The sequence below is a fragment of the Schistocerca nitens genome, chromosome 1, assembly GCF_023898315.1.
Source record: "Schistocerca nitens isolate TAMUIC-IGC-003100 chromosome 1, iqSchNite1.1, whole genome shotgun sequence".
In the NCBI taxonomy this organism is placed as follows: Eukaryota; Metazoa; Arthropoda; class Insecta; order Orthoptera; family Acrididae; genus Schistocerca; species Schistocerca nitens.
The window spans coordinates 170,713,519-170,727,286 of record NC_064614.1 but is presented as its reverse complement, the minus strand read 5'-3'; the positions used below and the strand labels follow the sequence as shown (position 1 = coordinate 170,727,286).

The 13,768-nt window shown below is 39.3% G+C and overlaps 1 protein-coding gene across 1 annotated transcript in view; it reads right to left on the bottom strand.

The window, feature by feature from the left end:
- Positions 1-13,768, bottom strand: part of LOC126234858 (deoxynucleotidyltransferase terminal-interacting protein 1) — a 107,244-nt gene that overhangs the window by 22,892 nt on the left and 70,584 nt on the right. Inside the window, exon 5 of the mRNA XM_049943632.1 lies at positions 1,507-1,701. Coding sequence (XP_049799589.1) covers positions 1,507-1,701 — 195 coding nt within the window. The remainder of the gene's footprint in view (positions 1-1,506; positions 1,702-13,768) is intronic.

Sequence of the window (13,768 nt, the reverse complement as noted above, 5' to 3'; positions counted from 1 at the left end):
TCCAAACACTTAAATTTACATTCATTGCCAAAATATTTCTCTTTTATGGAATGCTAATCTTGTTGTAGACAATCTATATCCAACATCCTCTTTACTTCTACCTTCGCCAGTTATACTGCTGCACCAATAGTAAAACAAATACACTTATTTTAGCATCTCATTTCCCAAACTAATTCCTTCAAGCACAATTGACTTAACCTGACTAAATTCCAGTATCTTCTTTGGTACTCTCTTCGAGGCCATCCTCCCTTTTCTTGCCTTTGTCTCTCAACAACTTCACTGTAGGTGAATCCCTTTCCTCCTGGGGTCTGAATGACCTGTCCTTCCTTTGTAACATACCCCAATCAATCCCTCACTCCTACACAAAGAAGGAATTATTAAGACTGAAAGCTAGTATCATGTTGTGTATTTTTTACCAGTGGTGCCATAATTTCACCTTCTGCAGGTAACTTCTGCCCTAGCTCTTTTCAAAAAACTCTCCATTCCATTCAACCAATCCTGCAGTTCTTTACTGCCTCTGACAGAATTACACTATGACTGGGAAACATTAAAGTATTTATTTTTTCTTCCTGAACTTTTATTCATTTACTAAATTCCACCTTGGTATCCTTTGTTGCTTGCTCTATATACAAACTGAACAACAATGGGAATACACTACAATTCTGTACCCCTACCTTCTCAATTACTGCCTTCCTTTGTCCTTTGATAACTGCAGCCTGGTTTCTGTACAAGTTTTATATACGTCAAATACATGTTAACAACAATATGGAAAGTCCAGCAATTGTGTGAATGTGTGTAGGTCTTCTGTTTTTGAAGAAGGTTTTTTGGCCGAAAGCTTAAAATGTGCAGCAGTATTTCCACTGTGCCTGTCTGTGATTCAGATATCTTGTATATGATGAGCAGCAACCTATGCTTTCCTTAATATTGTTGTCATCCCATTATGGACTTTATATTGTTTGACTTAACAACATGGAAAGGATAAATTATCACTGACCACACAGGGGCAGCCTTAGCACCTGGAGACAGTGGCTCTGTGTGTGTGTGTGTGTGTGTGTGTGTGTGCGCGCGCGCGCACGCATGTGCGTGTGCATGGGCGCTCTACTTCTGAAACAAGACTTTGACCAAAAGGTTGAATATTTCTAGTAATGTTTTTCACTGTGCCCATCTGCAACTCAACACCCCCGCTATGTTGTGAATAGCAATCTATCCTTTCTATACATTTTTTTAATTCCATCCTTGACTTCCCCATGTTAAGTACATGTACATAAAAATGGTTGTACATCAAATACCTGAACAAAAAAGTTTCACTTTCGATGTTCTGCCTTTGGCTAACAAATTGGGGGGTGAAAGAAACCTGTGTAGACAACTTCATGAAATGAATCACATGAGCATAGGATGAACTGGCAATTTTCAATGCCGTATTGCAACAAAAATACTAATTTGCTGGAGGAGGAGGAGGAGGAGGAGGAGAAAATAAAATCTCCTGAATGAGCAGTATCAACTTACCTATACTCTTCAGTCTCTGCAAGTTCTCGTATATCATCCAGGATCATTATGTAGGCCTTCCCTCCTGTAGGAGACATAAGGTTGTGCCTGAGCAGCCACTCTTTGTCTTCCTGGTCTCCTGTGTATCTCAACAGCCCAGGATGCTTCATATAAAGCCGGCCTCTTGTTTGTCCAAACCCTAGTACTTTATTTGCTCTGCACAAACAAGTGAAGGGTTTCATGTAATAATTACAATCATAACAAAAATGTAGTAACACAAAGAAAAAAAAATCAGAGAAATTGAAGGACTTCCCTATTAAAAGACTGAAACACAATAACATATGTAGCCATGATGTAATTGACAATCCAATCATTCCATCCATGGCCAGAAAAACAAAGGAGCCCATAAAAAATAAAAAAGGGAACTGATGGTAAAAACACACAGTGAAGTACAGATGCAGTTATTCTTTATATATTCTCCACAGAGATGAATGTCACACATATCAAACCCTCCTAACAAGGCAGATTTTAAGAATGGATTATGTGTGTGTGTGTGTGTGTGTGTGTGTGTGTGTGTGGTTTGAGGTTTTTGGGCACTAAACAACGGATTATGAGTAGGTGTCTTATAACAATAGCAAGCAATGAGGACTCTAATGACAGCATCATGTGCCTTCTATGTAAGAATGTAAGAAACATGAATCATCATCGGGGGGAGGGGGGGGGGGGGGAAGAGGAGGAGAAGGGATGGCAAAAGAGTGAGGAATTTCGGGCAAAAAATGAACATAAGTACCATGGAACAGAGCATGCAACACAGACTGAAGTAGAGCATCATGCACCTACGAAAAAGCAGGAAAGAAGTTTTTGGTGAAACTTCAGAACTATGTGGTGTAACAGAGAAGCAAGAGAAGAGACAGAAGTAGGAGTGACGTATGATATAGGTGATCAGGATTTGGTGACACAAGCTGGGCAGTTGTACACAGAATGCGACAGCACACATCCTGAGGAATACACTGCGCTGCCTACGGAAGCAAAAGAAGATTCACAAATGCAGGATGTGAATCTGCAAAAAAACAGTATGAGGCTCAGAGCCAGTTCGTACAGGAAACAAACACCCACTACAAAGAAGTAAACAATAAAACACAGACCAGAACAGATCCCCAGAAAATGTTATACAACTTACTAGACTGGAAGTGCTGACGACGCTTACTACAGTGTTAAGACAGCTAGTAATGTATAAGCATCCAGAGGGGGAGCAAATTACTTTTTCTGTACCTGATTTCGTGATAGAATCCATCTCAGAGTGAACAATCTGCCAACAGAAGTGGAAAAACTGTATAAGTTATTCAAGCAGAATCATTCTCCTTAGATACATTGTACAAGCACTTTGGGATGACACATGGTCTTATAGCATTTGATTGCAAGTGAGGAGGGCAAGACTGTTGAATTCACACCCGTCACCTCTAATGGAGATAACGATATGACAGCTTAATACCATAAGAAGTGTCTGCATATTGCATGAGGCTAGAAGAGTGGCAGGAGAGTTGAGTTAGATGTACTGTGCCTCCAAGAACCTTATACGAAGGCAGGGAAGATCCCCAGTATGTCAATAACTGCACAGATAGTCACACAAGGGCACAGTCCCATGGCACAATAATAGTACTTTACATGGCCACAGGAGTGATGATAATATCACAATACATGTAATCTGTGTGGAAATGTTAACAGGAAGAAAGAGTTGCATCCTGGTTTCCATGTATTTCCAATTTAGTGATGAGATCGACAAGTACCTTGTAAGACTAAAGGATATTAGTCATCTAGGATGAACTAAGCCTCTTTGTGTACTCCACTTATGCAAATGCGAAGTCAGTATTGTGGCACAGCCACCTGACTGACGACCATGGAAGACAACTAAAAGAAGCCGTTATGGAACTCAACCTATAGGTATTGAAAACACCTCACAATACGCCAACCTACAAAGAGAGGGTCGGAGCAACGTTAAATACTGACATCACTTTAGCAAATATGGCAGTGCCACACCATATGAAAGCCTGGAAAGTTGCGAGTGGAATGACATTGAGTGACCACAATACCATACTCTCTACCATCACTGGAAGGGCAAATCAAAGACAGCGCAGAAAACATGCCAATAAGGCCCAAATATAAGATCAAGAACACAAACTGGGCAGAACTAAGAAGAGTGTTTCAGAGTCCACAAGTCCATCGCTGGGTTATAATGTAGGTGTTAAAATACAAGAACTGACAATGACTGTACATAGAGCAATGGAGGCATTGGTATCTGTCAGTAGAGATCATTCTAAAGGAGCAGCTTGCATCTGGATCGAGACACTGCAGAAATTAAGTTGCAAAACAAGAACAGCCAGGAAGCTATAACAGAGCAGTATGATCCAAGAAGAAAGAGTCAGAAGGTTGCATAGATATAGGTATCTTAAACAATGTTTTAAGGAATAGTTGCGGAAAACAAAAATGGAAGATGGAAGCAATGTGTGGAGGCTAACTCAGAAACCAATACCTGGGGTGCACCATATAAAATAGTATATGAGAAAATACGATCACCAACAGTCTTACCCAAGCTGAAAAGGAATGACGGGATGGTAACAGAAAGTTGGGAACAGTCGCCATGGCGAAGAAAGTAAGTCAGGTGATCAGCATAGGTGTCGGTAAATGTTATGGGAAGAGTAGAGAAACAATAATCTTGTGTACCCCTTCGCACAAGAAGAAAGTAGGAAGATGATTTTAAGACTGAAAAAGAAAAAATCTCCACGACTGGATGGGATCCTTGCTGAAGTAATACAAGCCTTATGTTACCAATTAGATTGTTTCTTGTGCGATCTGTACGATGAGTATCTCTTGCACGGAAGGGTCCCTGGACCATGGAATTATGCTGAAGTGGTAATAATTAGAAAAGTGCAAGAAAAGGATCCAATGATACCCAAATCCCACAGACCAGTTTGTCTTTTGAACATTATCGGTAGGCTATTTGATAAGCTATTATGTAAGATCTCAGACTGCTACATGGTGTGAGCCCTCACTAATACGGGTTTAGAAGAGGCAAGTCAACTAAAGACACAATTAATAAGGTGAACTCGCTAGCAAAAGATACTCATTCTACATAAGCTCTAACAATGATGGCTGATATTGCTGGCGCTTTCAATAACCTATGGTAGCCGTCTTTCTATGATCTCCTTAGGGATTTGGAGTGTTCAGTAGCATTGTGTAATTGCCTGAGAGGTTAGCACGAGTGACATGCTTCTTTAACATGCCCAGGAAAGAAAATACTGAAGACAATGACAAAAGGCTGTCAGCAGGGGCCAGTGTCGTCCAGAGTTTGAGATGTAGCGCTGGAGCCCACACTAGAGAAGTCATGTGACAGCGGTAACATAAGCGGACTGGTGGCATTTGCAGACGACATGCTGTTCGTTGTAAGTGGTGATTCCAGAAGAATTACAGAAGACAGATGTAATGCGGACCTCCACGACCTTGAGGGCTTGTGTAGAAGTGTTAAATTGTCACTTGCACCTCACAAAACGATGTACCTCCTGCTGAAAGTAATTCTAATAAGAGACTCTAAAATAAAATTAAATGATGTAACAATTAGGAGAAACACAGTAATGAGATATCTAGGGGTATATTTGCAGAAATTGTACACAGCTAGCAGCTGCAGAGTTGCACCAAATATTTTTCATCTCACTCTCTCACCATAAATCCCCCCTTCCCTCCCTTACTGTCTCTTTATGCGATATTGCATTTACAAGCATAATTGGAAAATAAACAATAATATCTGTACAATAAAGAAATGGTTTCTTCCTCACTTTTAGCTATTAGCAGCAACACTGAGTGTCAGGTGTGAAGCCACAAGAAATGCTGTACACAACTGAGGACCCAAACACGGTTTCTAAACACAATGCATTAAAATCCTTCAATGTAGAAGTATTTACAAAAGTATGATATCCTCAACTTACACTGTGGTTTTCTTTTCACTTACACTTTACAACATTTTGGTGCATGATGTCTTAGCTCCATAACAGGGAACAGAATGCACGTTAATAGGCTGCAACACTAGAGTGAAACTACGCCAAGAGTAGGAGAAAATCAAGTACAGCTTTCAAGATGATTTGATACTTGCTCTGCATCTGCTTCAGATCAAAGTTAATTGGCTATAACTGATTTAAAAGGCTTTCCAAAAACTAATGTTCTACGGTGTGGCTAGTGCTCTCTTAACAGACTTTAATACAATGACAAGAATACTTGAACAAGGTTGTAACTGGTTTGTAGCAAACAATTTAATTATTAATCTTACAATAACAAATTCTGTAGTAGTAACAATGACTTATAGGTCACAAAAATAGATATTTTCTGTCACTCTTAGATGCAAACTGCTTTGCATCTAAATAAACAAAACATTAATTTGGAACGTCACATTGATAAGAAAATTAAAAAAAAACCCTCTTAGTTCTGCCAGTCTTCCACTAAGAAATATCACTGAAATTTCGGTGACTTGCATGTCAAAAAAAGATGAGATGAAATTATTTAGAACAAAACACACACACACACACACACACACACACACACAAAATCCCTGACTGAAGAAAATCTCAGACCTGGTCGAGAACTGAACCCAGGACCTCACAATCTGGATGCAGGTATCACTAGACCATGAACTGCGGGCAGAAATATCACTCCTTGGACAACAGGCAAAAAAGTCACCTGTTCTCCTTTAAATATACCTTTCCTTCAAAAAATCATGAGAGACACATCTGCTGCCACCATTCACAAGCTCAGGGCAATATGCAACATGAGCGAGTTTGCTCTGCGGTGCGAGGCAGCGAAGGTAACAAATGTTAATACGAGACCTAAGTTGTGGTGACATATGATTTGCAGTGTAGGCTGAGACCTAGGTTAAGTTGAATGGTGATGGTTTTGTTGAGAGTTGGTGACGCAGTAACAAAAGCTTCAGTTAATCCTTGCTGTGTTACAGTAGGTAATAGAGACATGAATCGTTGCACCCAGGTGAACATCGCACACTCCTCTAGTTGTGTAATGTTTACTAGATAAGGCTCGTCAGTGTCACTTGCACACATGAGACAAAATTAAGATGTGACAGCTCCTACTCAACTGTTCTGAGTCCTGTAGCATTCTAGACACTAATCAGATAACTCTACAGATATGACCACAGAACCAGAATATGAAACACAGTGTACTGTCTTCTGTCTCACTTACCAGTATTCTTTAAATTTCACATTGGTGACAGGAAAAGTCTAAAAAAAAGAAGTTAATATTCATCATAATAAAACCATTATATCAAATGAAATACTTTGGTTCTTTGGAACAACACAGTTTATTTGTTTAATTTAACTTTGGAAAGTCTAATCTTTACAATCCAACACCAGCTCATGTCCTCCTTGTCAACCAAATATTCCACCTCAAGCGACAACTGTCTTTCGTGTCAATCTTAAATTGTGCTTGCTAACACAAAACTTGTAAATAATATATTATATACTATATTCCTCTGACAGTCATCATCACTACAGATATGACAGCAAACATCTGGACAGTTTCCGCATGAAGCACCTCAATGCTGTCCTTGAATCAAATTTTCAAGATTGTCTACTAAGAACTGAAATTCTGCAAAGATGCAATATGTGCTGCACTGAGCCCCTTCTGATGAAAGGTCAGTTATGATGTTGTGGACACATGATGCATGTAAGTTGTGGGTTATTAAATAAATTTAATACTCTCACATTAAATGAAGATCATGATTACACATATTGTGCAAAGAACCAAAAAACGTTGGTGAAGGATACTGATTGTCAGTTGAGCAGAATGACCACACAGAGGTACTAGCAAAGAGAATGGCATCATGAATTTAAAGTAGTCCTATCATCAGAATGCAACAATCAGTACCTCATAGTTATGTACTATTTCTCAAACCTCAACTACAGTATTGAGATCGAGTGAACAATATATGTCCAAAATATTCATACTTCAAGAAAGAGTCATAAAAATAACAAATACAATAACTGGATGCATTTTCAAAATTTATTTAAAGAACGGGGATTATTACTGCAGCATTTGAGTAAATCTCTTATACATTAATAACATTAAGAAACATGTCAACAATTTTTACACTAACAGCAGTCTTCACATTCATGGAATAAGTGCCTGATGTAACTTATACAAACTGAGAAAAACTGCACAAAAATCTCAAAACAATATTTTCTACAAGTGAATCAAATGTTACAGAGAATTTTGCAGGGAAATGAAAAAGGCAACAAAAACCCAACTTGTTTTAAATAGTAGTTAAGCCTATCTCTTAATACTTAATGTAAAGTAAAATACTACTTAAATCATGCAAAAATAGGGGTTGGTAAAAATTGTTTGTATTGTTAAAAATTAATTAACACATGTCTGTCATTTTATTGCATACTTTCAGAGGAAAATGTACATTACTGGAAAACTGTATGCCAAAGATCTGTGATGGAAAATGTTAATCTCCTTTCATCTTCATCTTCATGAACTTCACCTTTTGCTGGTTCTGATTTTTTTTCCTCCTCCAGAAGGCAAATACAAAAGTACAAGATATAAGGAAGAGGTAGAAGTGTCATCACGGTCCTGTGAGGGCACTGAGGGTTAACACAAGTGGTAATTTGAATAAATAGTATAATGTTAGTTTTGGAATGATCTGGACCAGTAAGTAACTAGACGACGGGAAAAGTCACAACACTAAAAACTAATTAATGTAGAGGAATGAAATTTTGGGAATACATTTTTCTATGTAACATATTTAAGTGATTAACATTCCAAGATTACAGGTTAAATGTGAAATGCTGGTACATTAAGAATTGATGTAACCACCAGAATGTTGAATGCAAGGATGCAAACATGCATGCATTGTGTTGTACAGGTGCCGGATGTCAGTTTTTGCAATGAAGTTCCATTCCAGTTGCACTTGTTCAGTTAATACAGGTGCAGTTAAAGCCGTTTGTGGATGACACCAGATTTGTCGTCCGACAATGTCCCACATGAGCTCAAATTAAGACAGATCTGGTGATCAAGCAGGCCAAGGCAACATATTTGACACTTTTAGAGCATCTTGGGTTACAACAGCAGCATGTGGGCAAGAGATATCCAGTTGGATAACACCCCCTGGAATGCTGTTCATGAATGGCAGCACAACAGGTCGAATAACCAGGTTTAAAAATTTACAGTCAGGGTGTGTGGGATAATCATAAGAGTGCTCCTGCTGTCATACAAAATCACACTCCAGAGAGTCTGGCACACACACAGGTTGGTTTCTGAGCCTCAACTAGCCTCCTCCTAATCAACACTTGGCCATCACTGACACCCACTTGGCCGTGACTGACACTCAGGCAGAACCAGCTTTAATCAGGAAATACTTCATATTTCACATCATTGAGGTCGCAAATGGCAGTGGTTTGTGATCAGTGGAATGCATGCTACAGGGTACCTGGCTCGGACCTGTCCTTCAAGCAACTGATTTATAATAGTTTTTTGTGTGTCTGTGGTGCCAACTGATGCTCGAATTGCTGCTGCAGATGCAGTATTATGTGCCAGAGTCATAAGCTGAACACGATGTTCTTCCCTCTTGAGAGGGCCAACAAGAGCCTGGTTTCTTGCGACAGTACATTCTCATAACAACTGCAGCAGCGATCATGTACAGTGGCTATATTCCCGCCAAGTCTTTCTGCAATATCACAGAAGGAACATCCTATTTCTCATAGGCCTAATAATGATCCCGCTCAAAGTCTGGAGTGTAGACATTGCATCTTTGTCACCTTGAAGGTATATTGACAAACATCAATTCATCACACTCTATCTCAAAGGTAACTAACACTCACAACAATTAGAGTGTGTATTTAATGCAAACCCAATTTGCATCCTCACAGTTTCAGTACTAATGCCACTCTTACACAACTGGCACGAAATCTGAATAGACATTATTTTTCATATGTACAAAACACACGTACAACTCCTCCTTGATGTTCTGTTTTTTTTGAGGGGGGGAGGGGGGGGGGCATGTTTGTTAAATAAGAGTTACATTTAACTGTGGTAATGGAAAGTCCTGGCATCCTACAGAAATTTCTGTCCTATCCAAAGGTCTCATATTCTGTCATACTTGACTCGCCAAAGATTTAGTGTCCTCCCAATCCATACTGTGGAAACACTTTTTTGCCAACACTACTCTCACCAATGCTAACCATATCTCAAAACAGAATCCTACTTCTCCCAGTTCATACCACTATCCCACTGTGGCCCTCCCTCACTCCCACCCCCTGATTACTATCAGGAATTCATTGCCTGCAACTTGGACTCGCCCTCCTTTCCACAGCACTTTCCCAGGAGCACAAAAATCTCAATGACGAACTGTGATTTAAGTATCCTCTCTGCAGAAAAATGCTACACCACTGTGATGGTAAACAGCAGTGATTACCTGACAGAAGGCATCTGGCAACTATCTGACTCCTCCACCTACAAGCCCTGCAATAGCGATCCCATCCCAGAAGTCCATCATAACCTCCAATCCCTTCTCAAATACGTAGGCCCAGCCCAGAATGTATCCTGTGAATCTATCTCCCTGCTCACCCCACCGTCACATGCTTCCCAAAATCCACCTGGACACCCCACTGTAGCTGGATACTGCAGTCCTACTAAGAAATTTTTGCTCTTGTTGACCAGCAGCTCCAACCAGCTGCCTCCCAGCCTGGCCTCCCATATTAACCCATTCAGACATTCTGGCTACAACAGTGTACATTATTTTTAGTGTGTATTAGTTGCAACCGAAATATTTTTTGTTGGTGGAAACCTCGGGTAAACATCTGTGAATATTCAATCTTTATGTCACGCACAAGTGCTCCCTTCTGTTTGGCATCACTGTAATAATATCAACCGCAGAGTATCAACTGCATTTGATAAAAAGGTACGAGTGAGAAGTAAGTTGCAACAGAGCCAGCCACAGGCAGGCAAGCGTGATATGCACTGTGAAGCAGAAAAGAGACGACAGGCATTGTGAAGCAGAGCCAGATGGACATGGTTTAGCAACAGCCGATGCTGCAATATATTAGAGGGAGGACAGAAGCCTTTCCTCACTTGTAGCCACTGAAGTGTTTAGAGTATATGCCTTAAGCCCTAAGCAAACAGTCTGGAGCATATAAGTAGTCAGCAATTCGTGTACTAAAATATTCTTGTCTCAGAAAAACAGCCTACATCATGAGCCTGGGACACCTGGAGCAACATCCTGGATTGCAGTACAGGGTCCACTGTTTGACCACAGGACAGGCAGCCTGCCCTGAGTCTCGAGAGAGCCAACGCTGATTCAAAGAGCTGCCTGCTCGCTGGAAGTAGGTCACGGCAGCCCCTGCGGTATTGTCAGCTACACCTCCATGCTGTCATCATGGTCGCAGCCAGATACATCGCTGACTGCAGCATTCGAATGACTCCGCACTTGGCCTCACTCCTTGTGCTGTCAGTAATGACAGACATCTATTGTTTCACACAAGATGCAACTGGACCAAGCTGTTCTTGATGTACTATGGCTGAGGACCGGAATAAAGAAGTTATTAAACAAATCATCCTGACATCTCATTTCACTCTCCACGGATGACAACACATGGGTCATCTAACATTAGTGTCAGATCACTGACATGTCTTCTTAGAGCAATGTCTGAACCTACAGCCAACAGTACGAATTCAGACCAAAAATTCAGATTGAATTTTGGTCATGGAGAAAAGGTTGACTGTCATGCATTTTGTGAAGTAGATTTTATTGTGAGTAGAGAACCAAAGATTTGTCTAGTTTTACAGGTAATGGAAGTCACGATTAGTTAGTGCATGTTAGGCGTGTACAGTGTAGCCTTCAGGGCTTCTCAGTGTCTTGTACAGAATCAGTTACAGTAAAACGTTATACATGTAATCATTTGTGGCATATGGCTAGGCAATGTCGGGAGTTAAGATAGCTCATGATTAGATGTAAGAACTGAGTTAATGTATTTTGTTTTCTTGTCTTGTGAGTGTTAGTTCTCAAAATAGGTGTTGCCAAGGACAAAGCTTTGACAGAACCAGCCACAGAAACAAGGTGTGTCAGAGCCAGAAGCAGTACGCATATTGTTAGAATAGGTAGCACAATTAACTGCAGGTAGTACAGTACTTTGTGGGAAGGTAGAATTATAATCATTGAAACAGGGTGTAGATTTGTCAGTCATAAGTTTAACTGCTCGTTTTTCTGTTATGGTAACTGAGGACATGCAGGCCTTTGTGGGTGACCTTGGAATTCAGGCTGGGATGGAACTTTGCTCTGATAAAGAATTATTGAATTATTGAATGTTGCAAAACTGAGATTAACAGGGGAAGTTAAAACTTATGTAGGATGTACAGCAGCTCTTAAGGGAGCCACTACATTTGAAGTATTTAAAGAAGGGTTAATTCAGAGATATACAAAATGAAATAGTGCCACACACTATAGGGAACAAATGGACAGTTTTACACATCAACTGACCGAGCGCCAAAACTTGATTTTGAGATATTAACAAAAGGGCAAAGTGTTAATATAATTCCAGTCTCTCACCAAATCTAGTTTTGAAGCAGTAAAATAATGAAACTGAATTAAATGTATGCGCTCATATCTTAAAATCATACAAAATGTATAAAAACTCTGAATTTATATAGAAATGGCGCTTGGTCATGTGATGCTTAAAGTTTATGCGCCTATTTTTTGAAGTAATACCTGCATACACAACTTGAAGAAAAATGCTCCTTATTTATTCAGAAAATAATTTATTTTTCTAATGCAATTAAAAAAACGTTTCTAGAAGTAAAATATTATGATAATATATAATACATTTTAATGAATTTGAAACCGTAAATGTATTTTACTGACATATGAACATAGGTACTAACATTGGTTCTAAACATTATTTCAATGTATCAATACCTGACACCTATTACAATATTATGAAATTACTGCGTACACCTAATTTATATAAAATTAAGCTACTTCTTAAGACGTTTTCATTATAAAGTGTTTAGAAATAAAATTAAAATAAAAGCTCTTACATCTTACACAGATTCTAGAAATTAAAACTTTAGATTTGCATAAGTGAACAATAGAAATTTCTTATTTTGACAATTCACTACCAACAACAATAAGTAAAATTGCTGGCAATTGAAGTGTTTAGTGTCATTCTTGAAGGCAGCTGAAGAGTTTGTGGTAAAAAATTTTGTGCATCATTTGGAATGAGGTTGTTTAGAGATTGGATGTCTTTTAGCTTGGTTTCCATAAATGGCTTTCCATTTGGCCGTAGAGGTATTAAGAGGGTATGAAAATTAATTTTGTTCTGTATCTGAGCTGATTTCTTCCTAATGTCAACTTCAAATGTTTCACCATTAAATTTAGTTTTGAACAATATATTGAATGGTTTGTCTTTAAACAGTTCTATCTCTCTTGTCTTCAATGAGTCTATTTTCTCATTTCACGACTTGGTTTTGCGATTTGCTATGTTGTTTTCTATATCGGACGTATTCTTGAAATCTTCAACTTTCATCCTATGAACTGTAAGAGGATTTCTTTTACAGTACATTGTGTCCGCCTGCTTAGCTAAAAGGTTACGTGCTTACCTCCCATGTAACAGGCCCGGGTTCGATTCCTGGCTGGGTTGGATATTTTCTCCGCTTGTGGACTGGGTATTGTGTTGTCCTATAGTCACCCAATGTGGCGTCACATGAAATAAGACTTGCAATCCAGCAGCAAAACTTCCCTGGAAAGGGCCTCCCAGCCAACAATGCCCCAAAATCATTTCATTTCATTTTTTTTACAACACTTTCTCATTGTTGTTGTTGTTGTTGTTGTGGTCTTCACAGTCCAGAGACTGGTTTGATGCAGCTCTCCATGCTACTCTATCCTGTGCAAGCTTCTTCATCTCCCAGTACCTACTGCAACCTACATCCTTCTGAATCTGCTTAGTGTATTCATCTCTTGGTCTCCCTCTATGATTTTTATCCTCCACGATGCCCTTCACTACTAAATTGGTGATCCCTTGATGCCTCAGAATATGCCCTACCAACCGATCCCTTCTTCTAGTCAAGTTGTGCCACAAATTTCTCCTCTCTCCAATTCCATTCAATACCTCCTCATTAGTTATGTTATGACAAAGTATGGAGAAAGACAGTTTTACGTATAGGAATCCAGCATATTTTGTATACCCCTGTTTTCATCCTTTTCTGTGTGTTCTTAACTCTCTTCTTTTTTACT